This window comes from Bufo bufo, chromosome 6 (assembly GCF_905171765.1).
Source record: "Bufo bufo chromosome 6, aBufBuf1.1, whole genome shotgun sequence".
Classification (NCBI taxonomy): Eukaryota; Metazoa; Chordata; class Amphibia; order Anura; family Bufonidae; genus Bufo; species Bufo bufo.
The window spans coordinates 279,868,746-279,893,520 of NC_053394.1; the positions used below are offsets into that span (position 1 = coordinate 279,868,746).

Genomic DNA, 24,775 nt, shown 5'->3' on the forward strand with positions numbered 1-24,775 from the left:
ACTGTTGTTTTTTTTTTTTTGGGGGGGGGGGGGGGTTTAACACAGAGGGGGCCCAGAGGACTTTACTACTGTGAAAGGGGTACAATGGACATCAATACTATGGAGGGTGCACAGAGGGGGTACAGAGGGCATTACTACTACAAAGGTGCACAAAAAGCATTACTACTATTAAGGGGGCACAATAGGCATTATTACTGTGAAGAGGGCACAGAGGGCATTAATACTCTAAAGGGGCACAGAGGGCATTACTACTACAAAGGTGGCACAGAGGGCATTACTACTATAATGGGGCACAGAGGGCATTATTACCATTATGGAGGCAGAATGGGCATCTCTACTATGGAGGGGGCACAGAGGGCATTACTACTACAAACGGGGCACAGAGGGCATTGCTGCAACAAAAGGGCACAGAGGGCATTATTATTATTAAGAGGGCACATTGGGCATTATTACTGTGAAGGGGCACAGAGGACATTACTACTCTAAAGGGGGCACAGAGGGCATTACTACTGTGAAGGGGGCACAATGGACATTATTGCTATGAAGCGGGCACAGAGGGCATTACTACTATAAAGGGGGCACAATGGGGATTACTAATTTGAAGGGGGTACAATGGGCATTACTACTATGAAGGGGGCACAGAGGGCTTTACTACTGGGAAGGGGGCACAGTGCATTACTACTGTGAAGGGGGCACAGAGAGCATTACTCCTGTGAAGGGGGTGGGCATAACTCTTATGTGGCACAGAGTATGTATACTACTGTGAAGGGGTACAGTTGGAATTACTACTGTAAAGGGAGCACAATGGGCATTACTACTATGGAGGGGACACAATGGGCATTATTACTATGAAAGGGGCACAATGAGCATTACTACTGTGAAGGTGGCACAATGGGCATTAATACTATGAAGGGGGCACAATGGGGATTATTACTATGAAGAGGGCACAGAGGGCATTACTACTATGAAGGGGGCACAGAGGGCATTACTACTATGAAGGGAGCACAATGGGCATTACTTCTGTGAAGGGTCACAGAGGGCTTTACTACAGTGAAGGGGGCACAGAGGGCATTACTACTATGAAGGTGTCACAATGGGCATTACTGTTATGTGGCACAGAGTGGGCATTACTACTGCGAAGGGGTACAGTGGGTATTACTACTGTGAAGGGGGCACAATTGGCATTACTACTGTGAAGGGGGCACAGATAGTGCATAACTACTGTGAGGGGGCACAATGAGGGCATAACTACTGTAAAGGGGTCACAATGAAGGGATAAGTACTTTAAGGGGGCACAATGTGGGCATAACTGCCATGAGGGGGCACAATAATGGCAAGAATACTGTGAGGGGGTACAATTTTTTTAAGTATTGGACTGGGGGGTGCCAGAGAAAGGGCCCACCAAACACTTTAGGCACGCCACTGATAGAGGATATTTAAAAAAAACTTTCAAGCTGGACAACCTGATACAAGAAAGCATATGGTTTCCCAGTTGCTGTGCAAACACACCTCAGACCCTCCCTCTTCTATGTTCTGACTCTGCCTTCTCGTTATCTGTCGTTGATTACATGCATCAGTGAGCACACGGTCTATACATGTAACAGACGTGATATCTATCGTCACCGCCCCCTGTATTCACAAGTACAATGTGCTTTATACTTTGCAGAAGACCGTATAAGTGGCACTTAATCTATGACAAACTTTTCCCACACTAAAGCCAGATTTACATGGGGCAATTCTTGGGCAGATTATCGGGAACGAATGTTAGTATGAACATTCATTCCCAATAATTGACCGATGCAAAGGTGTCGCAGATCACCTGATGAATGAGCAAAACACTTGTTAATCGGGTGAATTTATTCTTTATGCAGCACATTAAATCATCGGTTTTGCAGCAGATCTTGCTGTGTGAACAGTGATCTGCTGCCCAGAAACAATGAATCCATATAAGGATGAGTGATAGTAGTAGCCATCGCTTGTCGCCATACAGTGGAGGTGATCACTTCCTTTACCTCCACTAACGAGCAGGCAGTTATTGGGGAGAAACGGTTCCTTCCTAATGATTGCTTGCTGAGTCAGCATGTATAAATGTGCCTTAACCCTTAGGATACCAGAGGTTTTTTGTATTTGCATTTTCATTTTTCTTCCCTATGCTCCTTGAGCCATAACTTTTTTTTTTTCCATTCACATATCCATATGAGGGCTTATTTTTTGCGGGACAAGTTGTACCTTCTAATGCTATCCTTTAATATGGCATACCATGAGGTGGGAAGTGTGGAAAAAAAATCCAAATGGGGGTGGAATTGGAAAAACCGCAATTCCTCCACCGTTTTAAAGGTTTTGTTCCTACGGCGTTCCCTTTGTGGCAAAACTGACCTGTGCCCTTCATTCTCTGGGTCAGTACGATTACAACAAAAACCCATATGTATAGGTTTTTTATGTCTTAAGTGTAAAGATAAATGAAAACACCATATTTTGACCCCCAGTTATATCTACTGAGCTGTGTGGGAGCTCATTTTTTGCGGGACGATATGTAGTTTTTAATGATACCATTTCGGAGTGTGTATGACTTTTTGATCATATTTTATAAAAAAAATCGGGTATAAGAAGCGATGAAAAAATGGCAAGTCGGCCATTTTGGCCTTTTTGGCTCGAGCGGGAGCCATGTTTACCCATCGATCCAGCACCGTACATGTAGGGGTTGCAAAGGGGTTAGAGGGGTTGGCCACTTTCTGGCTAATATGTATGTAAGATGACTAAATGGTACTCACTAATATAGCCATTGTTGATGTTCTGTGCCATTTGCTATACTTCATAAGCCATGCCCCCTTCTTAGGTAAAATCTCTTGTGCTGTCCACACATGGTCCTGTCCATAAAATGGCTGCTGATTAAGGGTCATGTGACTAGGCAAATGATTCAGTCTCTTCTGTTCTAACACACTGCACCTCACTAAATTCCCAAAAGGAACAAGTGCAGATGGCAGGTGCAGTGTATTTGAACAGAGAAGACATCACAGGGAGGTAATTTGCTTGGTCACATGACCCTCCATCAGCAGCCATTTTATGGACATGACCTCTGTGTGGACAGCACAAGAGATATGGCAAACAAGGGGACATACCTTATGAAATATAGAAAATTGTGCAGGATTTCAACAAAGAATATATTAGTAAGTTCCATATAGTCATCTCACAAAGACATTGGTCAACAGTAACCAGAAAGTGGCCAACCCCTTTAACAAATTTGTCAGCCTTGTACAGTATTTATATCTTTATCCATGCAGTTTGTCAGGGGCCATAGTAATGTGACAGATAAGCCCTGCCCAGGGGAGTGTAGAACAGTGCTATTCTTACCCTCCATTTCGGGCCACCCTTTTTCAATGTAAGCAGGATACTTTAGTAACATAGTAACATAGTTTATAAGGCTGAAAAAAGACATCTGTCCATCCAGTTCAGCCTGTTATCCTGCAAGTTGATCCTAGCAAAGACAAAAAACAATGTCATTGATTTTGGCCACCTTCATGTTGCGAGCACCGTTCAGAACAGAAAGTCCTTTGCTCAGTGCTCAAGTCCTGGCATTTAAAGGGCAGTGCTTTCAAAATCATTATCTACCATCACTAGGGACTGCTACTAAGAAAAGCCAACCTGTTTACTTTGCATGAGAGCCTCCAGCCACACATCCAAAGTATTAGTAACCCAGCGATTCTTAGACGCTATTCAGAGTTTATAAAAAAAAAAAAAAAAAGTATAATGCTAGGAGTTGTAGTTCTCCTGAGCATCTGCAGAGTCACCGGTTGGAAACCACTGGGAAAAGGTAAAGAATATTAGAGAGGTGATGATCTCAGTTGCTGTATATTTGCTGTACATTGTGTGGGAATTAAATGCACCTAATATAGCTATTTAATGCCCACTTACATGATATAGTGTGTCTTCTCGTATATTAATAAATGTACTGTGCGTTTTTTTCATAGAATATTAGCAATTTTATTTCCCTTTTAAGACAGCCGTGTTCATATTGCTAACTTTGTAATATACTGTCACTACGTCTCCACATCTGTCCACCAGGGGGAGCAGTGACACATGCCTTCGCCTTTGCCAATACAGTATCACACATTTATATGCGATGCTGCTCTCTACGCATCACACACGAGCACCACAGCTGACCAGAGGGACGTAGCGAGAAATACTGTACAGGTCTTCCCCGAATAGTGATTCTGTTTAGCAGCAAGCCTAGCATTTCTCCCTGTGCAATATGTCAGATTTTGTACTTCAGGGGCGACTATCTGTCCAGTTTATATTCATTTTCGTCATAAAGATCTCATAGCCATGTGGATTTATGATGTGCTAAAACCTAATGGCTGCTTCTCACTTCTTATTTACAGTATCATGGCGGCAGTACTGTTAGGAATTATGTAATTCCATTAGTTGAACTGCAAGTCCCCAAATTTCCCATAAGCTGTTACTTGTGCTGCCACAAAAGGTAGAGGACGTCCGTTCGGGAGGTGTGCTATAGCGGTAAAAAAAGGACGAATCATGAAAATCATGCTTTGGATGTTTTAGAAAAATGAAATGGATATATTTTCAGTTGCAAGAGATGCTCATAATTATTCATTAGGAGTCATCCAGGTCTAACCCTCTCAGGCTGACAATATGACATTGAACATGCGCACTATAATTTCTGGAATAGGTTATGGATCTTTTCCCCTATTTGGCAAAATGTGAGGGGATAAAACATGTATACATGTCCTTAAAGGGGTTCTGCAGAAATGATTTAAAATGGCCACCATCAACCTGTCCTAGAATGAGAGCAGGACAGGTGGCTTCCACTTGCAGAGCTGCCTAGGGGATGACACTGTTTTCCTGTCAGGCTGCTCAGCCATGATGGCATATCGTAGGCAGGATGACATCATTACCATCTACTGTAGAGCAGTGTAGTGTGTAGTGAGGACCCGTCCTCTCACCCCACTAGGCAGCTCTGCACATGGAACCAAAGAGTCCTCCTCACGTGCTAGGACAGGTTGCTTGCAGCCATTTTAAATCACTCTCATAGAACCCCTGTATTATCAGCTTACTCTCTCTGCTGACAGCTGACTGGCCTACTGTCAGAAAATTATAAATCCAGGGGGCTCCACCTCAGGGGCCTTGGTTCCTGGGGAAGCCCAAAGTCCACTCATGTAAAGATGGCATTGACAGGGGAGTTGTTACTTTTGGAGTCTGGTTAGGAGTTTTAGGCTAAGGCTTGTGCTTCTTCCCTTTGTGCTGTGTTTTATTAAATAGGGAGAGTTTGCCCCTTGGCCATAAAAAAAAAAGACTATTGAAAAAGAGAATCCAAGCTCATTTAATATAATTATGATAAAGACGATCACGAGACACATTTCACATAGATATTTGTAATCTAGGCAACCATGAGTTAGGCCTCATGCACATGACCATATCTGCTTTCCAGTCTGCAAGTTGAGGATCCGTAAAATCCAGATGCTGTCCATGTTGCATACACATTTTCTGCAGACCCATTGACTTCAATAGGTCCGTGGTCGAAGTATAGAACATGTTCTTTCTTTTTTCAGCACAGACATATGGTGCAGAAAGCACATGCATCACCCATGTGTTTTCTGCATCCGTATGTCCGTTCTGCAAAAAGATAGACATAGGCATTTTCCAAAGCAGCTGTGAATAATGAAAGGTGGAATATGATTAGTTTCTATGGGCAACTAAGCCAGTTCTACTTTACACCAGTTTGATAAATCTCGCCCTATGTCTGCAAAATGTGAACCACTGACCCCTTCAAAACAATTGGTCTGCAAATAAAATGCCCACGACATACGGACCGCATGCGTATTGTGCAAATCCAGAATTTGTGGACCACAAAACGGTGTGCATGGGGTCTTAGTCTTATTTAAAAAAAACAGTCTCCGGTTATCATATAGCCTCTTGCGACTAACCTGAAAATAGAAATTAGATGCACCTTCTGTATCTTTAAAGGGCATTTTTCGGGAAGACTAACCCTATTAAAATAGACATAATGCCTGGTAGGGCTGACCCTGCTGATTAAAACCATAACTTTCGTTCCCTGATCTGGTGCTTTACTAAGGAGAAATAAATGTATTGAAAAATATGCAAATTAGGTCTTAAGTGTACCTAGGGAGGAACCTAGCAAACTCTGTGCAACCTACAGTAGCTCTTCTGCTTCTCTAGACATTCCCCCTCCTTTTGTATTCCTAGCATTGTCAATTAAATAGAGAGGGGGGGGGGGGGTGTCCAAGGAAGCAGAGCAAAGGAGCTAGGGTGCACAGAGTTGCAAGGATTGACCTTCCGTGCAGTTAAGCCTTAATTCGAATATTAAATACATACAAAATACATATTAAAATACAGTTATCCCTCAAGATACAGTGACCTTAAGAAACATGACTTTTTCTGAGCCATCGTAAGTTAAAATTAAACTCAACATACAATGCCTCGGACACAGGTCCAACCAATAAACATGGCAATTTCTCAGGTAAAATACCTTTATTCGTTGTCTAGTATCTCCTCTGTGGTACTACATGTTCTGTACTGCCCCCTGACTGTGCCAGGATGAGCTTCTTCTTTGGACACAAGGTGAGCTGTGTCTTCATTTTATTTTTCTGGTACATGTATGTCCTGTGCAAGACCATGAAGAAGCTCCTGGCCTTACCATAGAAAGAGATTAAAAGCCTCCAGCATCTATTCCTCTTCTGTTTTAAGTAAGAACTTGCCTTATCCATCTTAGGTCATCTGCTTATTTTTGTTAAAACTTCCCTTTTTCTTATTTTGGGATGACATTTTTGGGCCAATTACCGGTTTTCCATAGAGTTAAGGACCCAAGTTACAATGTTTTCAACTTACAATGGTCATCCAAGAACCAATTAATATTGTAACTTGAAGGACCACTCTACGTATTTCTCTTAAAAGCACCAACAGATCAAAAGAAGAAAGGTATAGTTCTAATCAGCAGGGTCAGAAGTATCAGGCATTATTGAGCCTTAATAGGGTTGAACCTGCAGACAAATGCCCTTTAAAAATACAGCAGGTGTATCTCCTTTCCATTTTCAGGTTGCTCACAAGAGACTGTAGGGATTGGTTTCCAATTAGACTAACTCATAGTTGCCCAGGTGACAAATATCTACATGAAATGTGTCTCATGTTCATGCTGACATCTTTATCATAATTATATTGAATAAGTTTTGATTCTCTTCTGCAATCGTATTTTTTTTACATGGCTTAGGGGCAAATTCTCCCTCTCTAGTTTAACACGGGTAATATTTGACTCCTAGATGCCAGGGAACAATGGTTTTAGCAATGTAGTATCAGCGCACCGTGCATGGTGTTGTCTGGAGCTCTGAATCATGTAAGAGCACTTCTATTCTAGACTCTTTGGTAATTCAGGGCTCCCTGTTGTACTGGGAGAAATACGGTAATGCAGGATTGCACTGGTGCACAAATAGAGATGCCTGTGTGCAGCAGAGGCAGCGAGAGAGGGACACATGATGTGCCGGCTCTTTGGAACAACTTAGCAGGACTGACCCTCACACTGGATTACTCCTCTGCAGGCAAGATGTGCATGCAAATGACAGCAAGCGCTGACTGAAGTGTCTTTGACTACTGTCTGTCTGTCTGGAGACCACATCTCATCCTGGAGCTCTGCATCTGCTTGTGCTGAGGACCTGATGCTGAAGGAGCTGTCCGCAGTGCTGAACTCACCCAACCCATCTCTGCTTTTGGATTTTCAAAGTTTTGTTGGATGTAAAGTGCTGTAAGTGATCTGGATAAAACTAATGTCTATACGTGTGGCCGTATCTCTTATGTCTAGTGCACGGAGCCAGGCAATGTGTCTTGTGTAATCAACCTAAGAGCCGAGACGTTGCCAAGTTTTCAACCTTTCGAGCCTTGACATTGCCAGCTTCACACTGCAAAGCTTCCTATTAAGCATTGTGAAGAGAGTACTATTTCACAATGAATAGGCTGGGATGTTGGCATGGATGATCTATTTAAAATCACCAGCAGAAAGTAAAAAAAATACCATGATATGCTTCAGCTTTCCCCTGGTGACCTGCAAAATAGACCGGATTATGTTATTTGTAGCCTGTAGGTCTTCATGCCTGGAAAGCATCTAAGGGAGATCCGTAAATTAACAGGAAAAACTGCAGTAGGAAATGCCAAGCATATTTTTTAGTGCCAGGATAATCAGTGGAGGGTTTATTTTTTAATTAATCACCTGCTACCTCCTCTGGACGAAGAGCTGGCAGAAGAAAAAGGAGATATTTCTACCCCCTTCACTTGTTCTCAAAATGTTTCCCACTGTCATGGCAATCTGGCTTTCCAGAAAAGGAGAAACGTCTTTCCCTGTCTGAAGTGTGTGGGAGACAACTAGTTGCTTGTGTATTACCATCGTACATTTATTTAAGGAGGTTCCTGTGGCTGATTTATAAATGGAAGGATGAAATAAAAATGACTGTCATTACTGGTTCGCACTTCTACCCAAGAGATTGACATGTGTGACGAAGAATGAACATTTGAAACTGATAGAGAACTGTGTGGAGAGGGCTCATTTAGGGTGCTGGCTACTATGTAATGTCAACTTTGCCTCTGGTCTAGCAGTCAGCCTGGGTCTAGCTAGGTTATTGCATTTTAGCTAGCAGTCTGGACATTCCTTTGACTGAATGAATGAGGGGGTGGTGGTACCCAGCTGTGCTGCCGATGCCCAGTGCGAGATGCTCCCCTGCTGGTGAGTGCCTGGGGGTGTGTCATGACTCGAGAAGAGAGGATCCGGGCTCCAGCCGGCAGCTGCCCATCAGGTGCAGTCAGAAGAGATACCCAGTCGGTGCCACCCAAATGCTATACACGGACACAGCAACGCCGTGCCTTATCGCTGACCACTCTAGAGCACACCAAGCTGCATGGCCTAAAATACATATGCTCACCAAGTCTGGCATTTCAACGAAGAGCCTTTTGGTTCCTTGCCTTCTTTACGTCACTGGGACTCTTGTTGTCTTGGTCATCCAACAGGTTGCTTTACTGGATGTCTTTTCCATCTCACACACGTGTGCAACTGGAATGGAGCAAGGAACTGGCCTTTCCCGCTGTCACCTTTTGCAACAACAACCCTGTACGTTTCCACCGTCTCAGCAAAAGCGATCTCTATTTTGCAGGTTACTGGTTGGGTCTCCTCCTGGCCAACCGTACAGCCCGTCCACTTTTATCAGAGTTACTCCCTGAGGACAATCATAAGTGGTTCCACAAACTGGCTGATTTCCGGCTTTTTCTGCCACCTCGGGACTTTGATGGGATCAGTGTAGCATTCATGGACAGACTGGGTCACCAGCTTGAGGACATGCTGCTTTCTTGTAGATACCGGGGAGAGGCCTGCGGCCCACACAACTTCTCCGCTGTGAGTTTTACTGCTTATTCTGTTACATCACGTTAGTCTAGTAGAAATATCATTCCAGAAGTAGGTATATTGTATGACTTACCTAGAGAGAAAAGTACAAATTTATTATATTTATCTTGAATTTTGAATTACTTTGTTTTATTGCATTAACTATTTTGAATTCTTGCTTATTCTGTGTGTATATAATTCAAACCTTCATACTGGGCTACGGTATGTCTTCTATGAAAGGACCACTTTGTGTATCTATATGCTAAAACGAGATAGCAAGAGAAGATTTATTTGGTCATCCGTTGTAATCTCTTCTATGGTTTACTCTGTAAGATCGAATGGAGCCAGATCTAGAAGAATATACGTGTTCTCTAGTAAATGAAAGGTTAGAACATTTCCAGAGTTCTAAAATTAATCATTGCTGATGACACGTGCAAATATTAGTAGGAATATCCTGGAATAGATGTGCATATATTCTCATATAGTATGTATCTAACAATGTTATTGTAAAATATTTGTTTGTATGGGAGATCCTTCTGGAGTCTGACGTGTGTCCTAAATTCCTGTCTAGTACAAGAAAACCAGCACATAATGGCTGGCATTCAAGGAGCACATTACATGATCTTCTGTGGCTTGGCAGGTGACCAACTAACTACCAAAAGGAGTTGCAGAGTCTTTTATAATTGCAAGTATTATTAGTTCAGGACAGATGAAAGGTTTGTGCTCCTGTTGTGCTAAGGATTTTCTAGATCAGTGGTGGCAAACCTCTGTTCTCAAGATCTACCAAAAGTGCATGCTTTTTCATTCTTGTCACAGACTGAGGTGGACTTACCTTTAGGGTGGGTTTACACATTGTGGCTGCCCTGCAGTTTTTGCCTCGGTTTTCCATTATCTTGGCAAAATGCTGTGGCTGCAGCATGTAAGCCAAGCCTTACAGCTGAGATCACATATTGGGTCTGCATCTGATCCACGTTTTTTGCAAGGGGACCCCTTCATTTATATGGGACCACAAAAAATGCAGACAGCCTACGGATGTCATTGGACAAAATTAGGCATTTCTACGATAGGGCCCACAGAAAGTGGCTAGTATCCATATTTTGTGGATCTGCAGTTTGCAGAGCGCAAAACGGCAAAGAACCCTTATGCTGTTCTCACACAGTTGACTAGATCACAGAAGTCTGTCAACAGTTCTGGCGATGCAGAACTGCTGACAGCACTAGGTAAGATTCAGGGAAAGCAGTACAAACATTCCTTTTGTGGAGCTTTTATTATTCGGAGTAGTGTGAATATGAACTTTATTCTGCCAGGTTTGCTCCGACAAGGGCCTAATGCTTCGCTGTGAGATGCTCTATGCCTTGAGCAACTTCACAGCTCCTCCTCTCTGCTCTGAGTGACGGCTGTAGAATACAACCACTGAAGCTCTACCTCCTGGGCACTTGCAGGAACAGAATGTGGCCGAATAAATATTCACACAACTCCTGATGTTTGTACTTAGTGAATCCCATAGTGGATCTTCAGGACTCAGTTTGCCCATCAACGGCCTAAACTGTAAATAAAAAATCAGCTCTGTGAGCAGCATTAGGTTAGGACTGGCTGTCTACCTTTACATTCAAACAAGAAAGCTTCCATTTGCTCATGTAGAGATCTTGACAATGAAAAGAGATGAAGTATTCAATGTAATATAAAGCTGCAGAACTTTTAGGATATGGTGGATCAATTCAGCTTATATGACTGTACAAGTCTGTAAATTGCCCCAAAGATCAGCATGATCTGCTCATGATCAAATTTAAAAAGTTTTTCAAAGCTCAGCATGGTGCCAGTATTGTGACAGGTGACACCTGATTTCTGAAGTCTTTTTTTTCCGTCCCTTTGATCTGTTCTATTGTGATTTTCACAGGAGACCATTGATCTTTTTCCTTTTAATCGAAGATGACAAGATTTGTCTGTGTCATTTGGTGGTTGCATATAAAGAATATTCTCATAGTACAATGTACTGTGTGCAAGTAAGGCCTGATTCACATAACCGTGCTCCGTTCGGGAAAGACAATCCGTGTGTTAGCTGCATCGCCTGGACCGACCTCGTCTCCCCTGACCTGAACTGACTACATCATAGGGACTTATGATACAGTCAGTTCCGATCTGATGGGGGGCCTATTGTACTGTACTCACATGATGTGGTGGCTTTCTTTCCTCTCCTTTCACTCATGATGATGTGGTGGCTCTCTTTCTCCTCCCTGCTCTCATCTCTATGATCATTGTAATGTGGTGCTCTTCAGATGGCATCTTTCACAAATTCTGCGCAGACTTTGGCACAGATTCTGCATCGCAACGCCGCCAGGCAGCCATGGAAGACTGCGCTGTTGATCGTGCAGTCATATTTTATTGCCAAACCGCTGCTTTCCATTGAAAACAAAGATGGATGGAATCTGTGACAAATTCTTTTTGCAAAAGATGCCAATTTGAACGGCCCCTATGGAGAAAACAGGAAGTTGCGGCCAGGATAGAGCTGGAACCTGGATAGGAAGGCACTGGGCCCCAGATATGCAATGTTAATCCTGTCACTACTCTCCACCATTAATTTTACCCATTTGACTGTCCTAGACCACAAGGGATTCCTTCTCACTGCCCTAGACCACCAGGGATGTTGACATTAACTCTTTCAATGCCCTAAATCACACTGCCATAGACCACCAGGCCTACAGCAATTGACAGCTTCCTAAACCATCAGGGATACCGACATTATTAACCCCTTTATTACCATTGACTAGCATACAAGTATTGTTAATTGCTGCTGTATTCTGTTAATCATATGAAACACAGAGAGAGAATGCACCAAACAGAAATGCTACTGACTATACTGGGAAGTCATAAATGCAGGTATTAAAAGCTGAGACTTTCGCCAATATATTCCAGTCAGGAAAATATCGGAGCCCATCGTGCACCACGTCACGGTCACTCAGCATGGCAGAGGGTCCTACCACTGCTCTAACTATGGTGTGAACAAGGTCTGAGGGTGATGTAATCCAGCTCACAGCCAGGCTTCCACACAAACGCCTAGCAGGACAACTAGTGCAATGTGAACAAAGCCAGACTGCAAGCCACACCCATATCAGACCCTGTGATGGAGGTCACCAGGTGCAAAAGAGTGTTAGAATGCCAGGTAAAGGCACATACACTACATATCAAACAAGACAGAAACACAGAAAATATAGTGGCAATTCTGGAGGAGCTGCTCAACCCCTAACACTGTGACGTGTCTTTCATTGGGGGAGCAGCCCCACCGCATGTGGACCGCAGTAATCGACTATCCCCAGCAAAATATGCATACAATGGAGGATGTCGGCGCGGTCCACATGCACCACAAGACTAAACTACTTCCCAGTATAGTCAGTAGCATTTCTGTTTGGTGCATTCTCTCTCTGTGTTTCATATGATTATTTGCTACATTCTGTGTAGTTTGCTCTTGTGGTGCATGTGGACCGCGCCGACATCCTCCATTGTATGCATATTTTGCTGGGGATAGTCGATTACTGCGGTCCACATGCGGTGGGGCTGCTCCCCCAATGAAAGACACGCCACAGTGTTAGGGGTTGAGCAGCTCCTCCAGAATTGCCACTATATTTCTGTGTTTCTGTATTCTGTTAATGGAGATCAGGGCTTTGGTGCAATAAAGCATTTTTTTGTTTGTTAGAAGAATCCCCTGATTCCTTGTGCTATGCCCCTCATTGATCAGTCTCTGAGTAAAGGCTAGCAAGTGTTAAATTTGGTTTCAGCACCGCCACAGTAGATTTAAAGTATTATACTGTTCATTTAAAATAAATGGGCTGCCCTTGTAAAACATGGAAGTGGTGAGTCTTCCAGAGAGAGAGAGGGGCACCTTTTGTAGCTGCTAACCTATTTGACATACAGATGTGCAACCTCCTCTATTAATCTAGAGTTTCCTAACAAGGTATTTGAAATTTCTAAACCAGACACACCTAAAGGATATTTCCATCTAATCTTTTTCTGTTTCATTATGTTTCTTTCGAATTTTGTAAACGTCTCACTTTTTTGACTACCATCTAAAATCAGTTCTCTGGTATATGGTGGCAGTGCTTACATATTTTGTCATGACAGCACTGGTTACTGGTTCGTCGTAGTTATTATAGATGCATTGTGCAGGGCTTAGAGATCTATTTTTTAAGGTGTTTTCAGTTTAAAAGCTTAAATAAACTAAAAAATCTTCATACATATTCAGGAAATATGGTTTCCAGGAGAATCGGAAAGCTTTGTAAGCTCATAAATAGTTATTAGGAGGCACTTTGTTTTATGAGAATGTTTTGTGACTATCCGCGCACTCATCTCATTTCAAGTCTGCAAACACGACCTCAGCCAAGAAGTTGTTGTATATCACAGGGAGATCATTCACAAATGAACAGCCGTCTACTTCTAGGTATAGGGCTCCATCTACTTAACACAGATAAGGCAATGGATGGAAACCAAAGGCTTCTTCTCTAAATATAATTAGCAGGATTATACTAAGAAGACCGTTCAAAGGGTTCTCCACTTCCCTTACTGCATGGTACATGTAGAAGAACAGCATAATCAGTATGTACAAAAGTCCCAGAAGACATGAGTGCCAAGATTTTTGTATTTGCTGCATACTAAGGAGTAGGCTAAGAGAGGACAGAAGAAAGGGCTGAACGTAGAGAGAGTGCAAGCATAAATATGGTGGAGTTCTCACAGAATTTTTATGACAAACAGGTTCTACAGACCATGTAGAGTTTTCATCCTAAAACTGCTCCCATTTAAACAGAAATGTGACTTTATACCATGGTGATCCATTGAGACTTCTCTTTGAACATGTAATTTGCTTGTTTTTATCACTATGGGATAAGTGTGTGAAATGTACTGCCCTATTGGCAAAAAATTACTAGATGATCTCCTGACCTCTGATCTCCTGACCTCATAAGCATATATATCATATAGCTCAAATCTTATCTTACTGATAAGAATATGGCTTAAATAATAGTGGTTATAAGTAGTGTTGAGCGAACAGTTCGAGCATAGTTCGGGTCCGTACCGAATTTTGGGGTGTTCGTGACACGGACCCGAACCCGAACTTTTTCGTAAAAGTTCGGGTTCGGGTTCGTCGTTCGGCATGTATTTTGGCGCATTTTGAAAGGCTGCAAAGCAGCCAATCAACATGCATCATACTACTTGCCCTAAGATGCCATCGCAGCCATGCCTACTATTGGCAAGGCTGTGATTGGCCAAGTGCAGCATGTGACTCAGCCTCTTTATAAGCTTGTGCGCACGTCGGGACGTGCTCACTCCCGATGTGAATAGAACAGGGATAGACGCAGCTGATGCTAGGGCGAGAATAGGCAGGGATAATTGAATAACTGGAAGCAAATTTCTCTCCTCCACCTGTGATTCATCTGAACAACTGCAGCTGAGCTGCTTTTTTGATAGGGATTGGCTATTTTTAGAGTGGCCAGAGTAATTTTTCCATCCACAAGTACCTGGGCTGACCGCCGGCCGCCATTTTGCGACTTGTAGTGCTGCAGCAGAAGCTGCCACAGTGTGCATTCCAAAGCTCCAAACAAGTCAGACATCTACACCTGGGATTCAGACCAATAGCGATTTAGCAGCACAGTCCAAGGCTATTTTTTTTAAAGGTTGTGCAGACCATTTTGTGGCACATGTTACTGGGCTGATAGGCGGCGGCCATCTTGGGACTAGTGCTGCAGCACAATCTCTCCCAACGTCCATTAATCACTTGTAATAGTGGTCTGTGCCATAGAAATCCTACATCAGGGACTTGGGTGTGCTTGTGTCACCCCTACTAATACCAGTCCACCTGTAATCCATACAGTGAAAAGCCATAAAGTATTCCAGTGAGGGAATTTTTTTTATTTAAAAAAGGCCAAGTTAGTTTATCTGGCGTTCAATATACTAGATACAGTTAGGCCTGCGTTTCATACATCTGGAATTAGCAAACTAATGTGCTGGGGTTGGGAAAACATATATGTACCCATACTAGAATCTGTCAAAGAAAGCGGTACTCACATATAACAGTCATTCCATCTGTAATCCATACAGTCAAAAGACTGAAAGTATTCCAGTGAGGGAATTTTTTTTATTTAAAAAAGGCCAAGTTAGTTTATCTGGCGTTCAATATACTAGATACAGTTAGGCCTGCGTTTCATACATCTGGAATTATCAAACTAATGTGCTGGGGTTGGGAAAACATATATGTACCCATACTAGAATCTGTCAAAGAAAGCGGTACTCACATATAACAGTCATTCCATCTGTAATCCATACAGTCAAAAGACTGAAAGTATTCCAGTGAGGGAATTTTTTTTATTTAAAAAAGGCCAAGTTAATTTATCTGGCGTTCAATATACTAGATACAGTTAGGCCTGCGTTTCATACATCTGGAATTAGCAAACTAATGTGCTGGGGTTGGGAAAACATATATGTACCCATACTAGAATCTGTCAAAGAAAGCGGTACTCACATATAACAGTCATTCCATCTGTAATCCATACAGTCAAAAGACTGAAAGTATTCCAGTGAGGGAATTTTTTTTATTTAAAAAAGGCCAAGTTAGTTTATCTGGCGTTCAATATACTAGATACAGTTAGGCCTGCGTTTCATACATCTGGAATTAGCAAACTAATGTGCTGGGGTTGGGAAAACATATATGTACCCATACTAGAATCTGTCAAAGAAAGCGGTACTCACATATAACAGTCATTCCATCTGTAATCCATACAATCAAAAGACTGAAAGTATTCCAGTGAGGGAATTTTTTTTTTATTTAAAAAAGGCCAAGTTAGTTTATCTGGCGTTCAATATACTAGATACAGTTAGGCCTGCGTTTCATACATCTGGAATTAGCAAACTAATGTGCTGGGGTTGGGAAAACATATATGTACCCATACTAGAATCTGTCAAAGAAAGCGGTACTCACATATAACAGTCATTCCATCTGTAATCCATACAGTCAAAAGACTGAAAGTATTCCAGTGAGGGAATTTTTTTTATTTAAAAAAGGCCAAGTTAGTTTATCTGGCGTTCAATATACTAGATACAGTTAGGCCTGCGTTTCATACATCTGGAATTAGCAAACTAATGTGCTGGGGTTGGGAAAACATATATGTACCCATACTAGAATCTGTCAAAGAAAGCGGTACTCACATATAACAGTCATTCCATCTGTAATCCATACAGTCAAAAGACTGAAAGTATTCCAGTGAGGGGATTTTGCTTATAAAAAATAATATATTTCATTGTGGTGCGAGTTGAATCGCAACAATGAAGAAAAATACTATTAAGGGACGAGGACGCGGTTGTGGTGGTGTCCGTGGAGCCTCTGTTGCTGGTAGAGGACGTGGCCGTTCGGCCCCAGGCGCACACAGTAGGGAACGAACTCCCTCAACTAGCCGGCAGAATGTACCGCAATATCTCGTGGGGCCCAATGACGCTCTTAGGATGGTAAGGCCTGAGCAGGTACAGGCATTATTCGATTGGGTGGCCGACAGTGCTTCCAGCACGTTCACCACATGGTCTTCCACCCAGTCTTCTGCGGAAAGCGCACAGGTGGCACCTGAAAACCAAGCCCATCAGTCTGTCACATCACCCCCAAGCATATCAGGGAAACGGTCTGAGCCACAAGTTATGCAGCAGTCTCTTCTTCTGTTTGAAGACTCTGCTTCCAGGGTTTCCCAGGGGCGTCCACCTAGCCCTTCCCCAGTGGAGGAAGACATACCATGCACTGACGCACAACCACTTATGTCTCCAGATGAAGAGGACATGGGAATACCACCACAGCAGAGTCACCGACTCTCTGATGATGACGAAACACAGGTGCCCACTGCCGCGTCTTTTTGCAGTGTGCAGACTGAACAGGAGGAGGTCAGGGAGGGAGACTGGGTGGAAGACGATGCAGAGGACGATGAGGTCTTAGACCCCACATGGACTGAAGGTCGTGGCGATGACTTTCACAGTTCAGAGGAAGAGGTAGTGGTGAGACCGAGACAACAGCGAAGCCAAAGAGGGAGCAGGGGGCCAAAGCAGACGAGCCGCCGCCCCCAGAGTTCGCCTGCTACTGGACATCGCCAACAGGGACCCAGCCCCACAAAGGCAGCTTCAAAGAGTTCCCTGGCATGGCACTTCTTTAAACAATGTCCTACCGACAAGACCCGAGTGACTTGCACGCTCTGCCATTAGAGATGGCCCGAACTATCCGACGGCGAACAGTTCCCGGCGAACATAGCTTGTTCGCGTTCGCCTCTGCCGGGCGAACACATGCGATGTTCGGTCCGCCCCCTATACATCATCATTGAGCAAACTTTGACCCTGTACCTCACAGTCAGCAGACACATTCCAGCCAATCAGCAGCATACCCTCCCTCCCAGACCCTCCCACCTCCTGCACAGCATCCATTTTAGATTCATTCTGAAGCTGCAGTCTTAGTGAGAGGAGGGAGACTGTAACTGCTGCTGATTTAATTGGGAAATCGATAGCTAGGCTAGTGAATTCAGTGTCCACTCCAGTCCTGAAAGACTCATCTGATCTCTGCTGTAAGGACAGCGTCCTGACAGCACCCCAAAAAGCCCTTTTTAGGGCTGCAACATTAGTCTGCTTTTTTTTTTTCCTTTATATACATATTGCAGTTGCCTGGCCTGCCTGTGTGTGAGGAGCTGCAGGCCCACAGACTGTAGTGTGCCCACTGCCAGTGCTCACCCCTGTCATTCCGTGTGGCACAGGACTTTGCTTAAAAAAAGGCACTTAATTTTTACACTTTAATCTAAGGTTAGTTGCCTGCCAGTGTGTGTCAGGCTGACTTCCACTGACTGTAGTGTGCCCACTGCCAGTGCCCACCACTCATACCGGCTGGCACAGGACTTTGCATAAAAAAGGCATTTAATTTTTACACTTTAGTGTAATTTCAGCTGCTTGCCTGCTGCTAGTGTGTGTCAGGCCGACTTCAACTGACTGTAGTGTGCCCACTGCCAGTGCCCACCCCTGTCATCCCGTGTGGCACAGGACTTTGCTTAAAAAAAAGGCACTTCATTTTTACACTTTAATCTAAGGTTAGTTGCCTGCCAGTGTGTGTCAGGCCGACTTCAACTGACTGTAGTGTGCCCACTGCCAGTGCCCACCCCTGTCATCCCGAGTGGCACAGGACTTTGCTTAAAAAAGGCATTTAATTTTTACACTTTAGTGTAATTTCAGCTGCTTGCCTGCTGCTAGTGTGTGTCAGGCCGACTTCAACTGACTGTAGTGTGCCCACTGCCAGTGCCAACCACTGATACCGGGTGGCACAGTAGCTTGCCGATAAATAAGGCATTTAATTTTTAGACAGTAGTCTAAATTCAGTTGCTTGCCTGCTGCCAGTGTGTGTCAGGCCCGCTTCCACTGACTGTAGTGTGCCCACTGCCAGTGCCAACCACTGATACCGGGTGGCACAGTAGCTTGCCGATAAATAAGGCATTTAATTTTTAGACAGTAGTCTAAATTCAGTTGCTTGCCTGCTGCCAGTGTGTGTCAGGCCCTCTTCCACTGACTGTAGTGTGCCCACTGCCAGTGCCAACCACTCATACCGGGTGGCACAGTAGCTTGCCGATAAATAAGGCATTTAATTTTTACACTTTAGTGTAATTTCAGTTGCTTGCCTGCTGCCAGTGTGTGTCAGGCCCGCTTCTACTGACTGTAGTGTGCCCACTGCCAGTGCCAACCACTGATACCATCTCCCCGTTCGAAAAATCTATTCAATAAATGGCACCCAGATTGGGGACGTTAGAGGGATTAAACTGATGAGAATAGTACTACAGAAAATACCACTCATATCGGGTGTGACAGTAAATTGCACGGCGCAGACGCAGTCACCGTGGATTAAAACAGAGTGGAGGGAGCCAGCGTTTTTTTAACCATCTCCCCGTCCGAAAAATCTGTTTAATAAATGGCCCCCAGATTGGGGAGTCGGGGACGTTAGAGGGATTAAACTGATGAGAATAGTACTACAGAAAATACCACTCATATCGGGTGTGACAGTAAATTGCACGGCGCAGACGCAGTCACCGTGGATAAAAACAAAGGGGAGGGAGCCAGCGTTTTTTTAACCATCTCCCCGTTCGAAAAATCAATTCAATTGACCTTTCGGGGACCCTTGGTGTTGTACGTGGCTGGGTGGAGGCAGAAACCTTCAATGACATCACCGGGACGTGGCTAGCTTGGTATCCAACCTTGTGCAAATGGGGAGTTTGCGGTTGTGCAAATGAACTGTTTGCGGTGCATTAAAAGGGGAGTTTGGTCTGTCAATGTCTGTGATGCGGGCGTAACCCTTACACTACCTGATCGATACAACATCATACCTGATCGTATACACACACTGGATGTTTTAAAGCACGTTATTCCAAACAATTTAGGAATGTTAGTTGATTTATGCCCTTTATGGATTAAAACCCGACTCTGCGTCCACTACGTAATTTTCCATGGGAGTTTTGCCATAGATCCCCCTCCGGCATGCCACAGTCCAGGTGTTAGACCCCTTGAAACAACTTTCTCATCACTATTGTGGCCAGAAAGAGTCCCTGTGGGTTTTAAAATTCGCCTGTCTATTGAAGTCTATGGCGGTTCGCCCGGTTCGCCAGTTCGCGAACATTTGCGGAAGTTCTCGTTCGCTGTTCGCGAACTGAAAATTTTATGTTCGCGACATCACTATCTGCCATCAGAGCCTGAGGCGAGGCATTAACGTTCTGAACCTCAGCACAACCTGCATGACCAGGCATCTACATGCAAAGCATGAACTGCAGTGGGGTACACACCTTAAAAACCAGGCACTCGCTGAGGCTCCCCCTGCTCCCTCTACCGCTGCTGCCTCGGCTTCCGCCTCGAGAGGAATGTTGCCACCTGCCGAGCAGCAAACAGAGGATGTGCCACCGACACCACCACCACCGCCACCGTCAACTAGCGTCTCCACTATATCACACAGCAGCGTTCAGCTCTCAATATCTCAAACCTTAGAGAGGAAGCGCAAATTCCCCCCGAGTCACCCTCGAGCCCTTGGCCTGAACGCCAGCATTTCTAAACTGCTGGCCTTTGAAATGCTGTCATTCCGGCTGGTGGACACAGACAGCTTCAAACAGCTGATGGCCATGGCTGTCCCGCAGTATGTGGTTCCCAGCCGCCACTACTTCTCCAAGACAGCCGTGCCTTCCCTGCACATGCAAGTGTCCGATAAAATCAAGTGTGCACTGCGCAACGCCATTTGTGGCAAGGTCCACCTAACCACAGATACGTGGACCAGTAAGCACGGCCAGGGACGCTATATCTCACTAACTGCACACTGGATGAATGTAGTGGCGGCTGGGCCCCCGGCGGACAGTTCCTTGGCGCACGTCCTTCCGCCCCCTAGGATCGCAGGGCATCATTCTCTGCCTCCTGTAGCCTCCTCCTCCTACTCGGCTTCCTCCTCCACTGCTTCCACCAGCTCATCCGGTCAGCCACACACCTTCACCACCAACTTCAGCACAGCCCGGGGTAAACGTCAGCAGGCCATTCTGAAACTCATATGTTTGGGGGACAGGCCCCACACCGCACAGGAGTTGTGGCGGGGTATTGAACAACAGACCGACGAGTGGTTTCTGCCGGTGGGCCTCAAGCCAGGCCTGGTGGTATGCGATAATGGGCGAAATCTCGTGGCAGCTCTGGGACTAGCCGGTTTGACGCACATCCCTTGCCTGGCGCATGTGCTGAACTTGGTGGTGCAGAGGTTCATTCACCACTACCCCAACATGTCAGAGCTGCTGCATAAAGTGCGGGCCGTCTGTGCGCGCTTCCGCCGTTCACATCCTGCCGCTGCTCGCCTGTCTGCGCTACAGCGGAACTTCGGCCTTCCCGCTCACCGCCTCATATGCGACGTGCCCACCCGGTGGAACTCCACCTTGCACATGCTGGAGAGACTGTGCGAGCAGCAGCAGGCCATAGTGGAGTTTCAGCTGCAGCACGCTCGCGTCAGTCGTACTGCCGAACAGCACCACTTCACCACCAATGATTGGGCCTCCATGCGAGACCTGTGTGCCCTGCTGCGCTGTTTCGAGTACTCCACCAACATGGCCAGTGGCGATGACACTGTTATCAGCGTTACAATACCACTTCTATGTCTCCTTGAGAAAACACTTAGGGCAATGATGTTAGAGGAGGTGGCCCAGGTGGAGGAGGAGGAGGAGGATGAGGGCTCGTTTCTAACACTTTCGGGCCAGTCTGTTCGAAGTGGCTCAGAGGGAGGTTTGTTTAAGCAGCAGAGGACAGGTTCACAAGTCGCCAGCCAAGGCACTGTACTGGAGGACGAGGAGGAGGAGGAGGTGGAGGGGGACGAGGATGACGCAAGTTCACAGCGGGGTGGCAGCCCAGGCCCATCACTGGTGCGTGGCTGGGGGGATACGGTGGACGATGACGATACGCCTCCCACAGAGGACAGCTTGTCCTTACCCATGGGTAGCCTGGCCCACATGAGCGAATATATGCTCCAATGCCTGCGCAACGACAGCAGAGTTGCCCACGTTTTAATGTGTGCAGACTACTGGGTGGCCACCCTGCTGGATCCCCGGTATAAAGACAATGTGCCCACTTTAATTCCTGAACTGGAGCGCGACCGTAAGATGCGCGAGTACAAGCGCACGCTGATAGAGGCGCTCTTGAGAGCATTCCCACATGTCACAGGGGAACAGGTGGAAGGTGAAGGAAGAGGAGTGGCAAGAGGTCGCCAACGCAGCTGTGTCACGGCCAGCTCATCTGAGGGCAGGGTTAGCATGGCAGAAATGTGGAAAAGTTTTGTCTCCACGCCACAGCTATCTGCACCGACACCTGATACGGAACGTGTTAGCAGGAGGCAGCATTTCACTAACATGGTTGAACAGTATGTCTGCACACCCCTCCACATCCTGACGGATGGTTCGGCCCCATTCAACTACTGGGTTTCGAAATTGTCCACGTGGCCAGAGTTAGCATGTTATGCCTTGGAGGTGCTTTCCTGCCCGGCGGCCAGCGTTTTATCTGAACGCGTATTCAGCACGGCAGGGGGCGTCATTACTGACAAGCGCAGCCGCCTGTCCACAGCCAACGTGGACAAGCTGACCTTCATAAAGATGAACCAGGCATGGATCCCACAGGACCTGTCCCTCCCTTGTGCAGAGTAGTCCTTATTAACTGCCTAAAACATGTCTTGTTGTGCTACGGGCCACTTCTTTATTTGATACAAATTTTATGAAACCCACAGTTGAATGAAACTCTTCTCTGTCTGGGCGCCGGGGCCTAACCAGATGAAAGTGGCCGGTTAAACTAACGGGTGACATGAAGCCATAACCTCTGCCATGCTACCTCTGTCTTCTGTCTGGGTGCTGAGGCCTAAGTCAAATAAAGCGGTCTTCTGCTGTGCTGGGGGATATGAAGCTAATCTCTGACCTCTCTCCTCTGTCTGGGTCCAAAGGCCTAAATCACTGAAAGAGGCCTTCTCCTGTGGTGTGTGATATGATGCCAGAATATGTGCTGTGGGGCCTCTCTCCTCTTCCTGGGTGCAGGGGTCAAATAAACTAAATTGTGGCCTACTCCTGTGGTGGTTGATATGATGCCTGATTCTCTGATGTGGAACCTCTCTCCTCTGTTTGGGTGAAGGGGTCAAAGTAACTAAATGGTGGCTTCTCCTGTGGTGGCTGATATGATGCCAGAATATGTGCTGTGGTGCCTCTCTCCTCTTCCTGGGTGCAGGGGTCAAAGTAACTAAATGGTGGCTTCTCCTGTGGTGGCTGATATGATGCCAGAATATGTGCTGTGGGGCCTCTCTCCTCTTCCTGGGTGCAGGGGTCAAAGTAACTCAATGGTGGCTTCTCCTGTGGTGGCTGATATGATGCCAGAATATGTGCTGTGGTGCCTCTCTCCTCTGTCTGGGTCCAAAGGCCTAAATCACTGAAAGAGGCCTTCTCCTGTGGTGTGTGATATGATGCCTGAATATGTGCTGTGGTGCCTCTCTCCTCTTCCTGGGTGCGGGGGTCAAAGTAACTCAATGGTGGCTTCTCCTGTGGTGGCTGATATGATGCCAGAATATGTGCTGTGGTGCCTCTCTCCTCTTCCTGGGTGCGGGGGTCAAAGTAACTCAATGGTGGCTTCTCCTGTGGTGGCTGATATGATGCCAGAATATGTGCTGTGGTGCCTCTCTCCTCTTCCTGGGTGCGGGGGTCAAAGTAACTCAATGGTGGCTTCTCCTGTGGTGGCTGATATGATGCCAGAATATGTGCTGTGGTGCCTCTCTCCTCTTCCTGGGTGCAGGGGTCAAAGTTACTAAATGGTGGCTTCTCCTGTGGTGGTTGATATGATGCCTGATTCTCTGCTGTGAAACCTCTCTCCTCCATCTGGGTGTAGGGGTCAAAGTCTTTCAAAGTCGCCTTCTCCTGTGCTGATTGATATAAAGCTGATGGTTGTGCCATCTGACATGGTTGCCAGGGTCTGATTCAATGGGGGCCTACTCCTGTGGTGGGTGATCTAAATGCCTGATTCTCTGCTGTGAAACCTCTCTCCTCCGTCTGGGTGTAGGGGTCAAAGTCTTTCAAAGTCGCCTTCTCCTGTGCTGATTGATATGAAGCTGATGGTTGTGCCATCTGACATGGTTGCCGGGGTCCCATTAAATTGTGGCCTACTCCTGTGGTGGTTGATATGATGCCTGATTCTCTGATGTGGAACCTCTCTCCTCTGTTTGGGTGAAGGGGTCAAAGTAACTAAATGGTGGCTTCTCCTGTGGTGGCTGATATGATGCCAGAATATGTGCTGTGGGGCCTCTCTCCTCTTCCTGGGTGCAGGGGTCAAAGTAACTCAATGGTGGCTTCTCCTGTGGTGGCTGATATGATGCCAGAATATGTGCTGTGGTGCCTCTCTCCTCTTCCTGGGTGTGGGGGTCAAAGTAACTCAATGGTGGCTTCTCCTGTGGTGGCTGATATGATGCCAGAATATGTGCTGTGGTGCCTCTCTCCTCTTCCTGGGTGCGGGGGTCAAAGTAACTTAATGGTGGCTTCTCCTGTGGTGGCTGATATGATGCCAGAATATGTGCTGTGGTGCCTCTCTCCTCTTCCTGGGTGCAGGGGTCAAAGTAACTAAATGGTGGCTTCTCCTGTGGTGGTTGATATGATGCCTGATTCTCTGCTGTGAAACCTCTCTCCTCCATCTGGGTGTAGGGGTCAAAGTCTTTCAAAGTCGCCTTCTCCTGTGCTGATTGATATAAAGCTGATGGTTGTGCCATCTGACATGGTTGCCGGGGTCCCATTAAATTGTGGCCTACTCCTGTGGTGGTTGATATGATGCCTGATTCTCTGATGTGGAACCTCTCTCCTCTGTTTGGGT

At 45.6% G+C, this 24,775-nt stretch overlaps 1 protein-coding gene across 1 annotated transcript in view; it reads left to right on the plus strand.

Moving 5' to 3' along the window:
- The first annotated feature begins 8,594 nt into the window (after positions 1-8,594).
- Positions 8,595-24,775, plus strand: part of ASIC2 (acid sensing ion channel subunit 2) — a 448,409-nt gene continuing 432,228 nt past the window's right edge. The window contains exon 1 of the mRNA XM_040437139.1: positions 8,595-9,403. Coding sequence (XP_040293073.1) covers positions 8,762-9,403 — 642 coding nt within the window. The 5' untranslated portion in view covers positions 8,595-8,761. The remainder of the gene's footprint in view (positions 9,404-24,775) is intronic.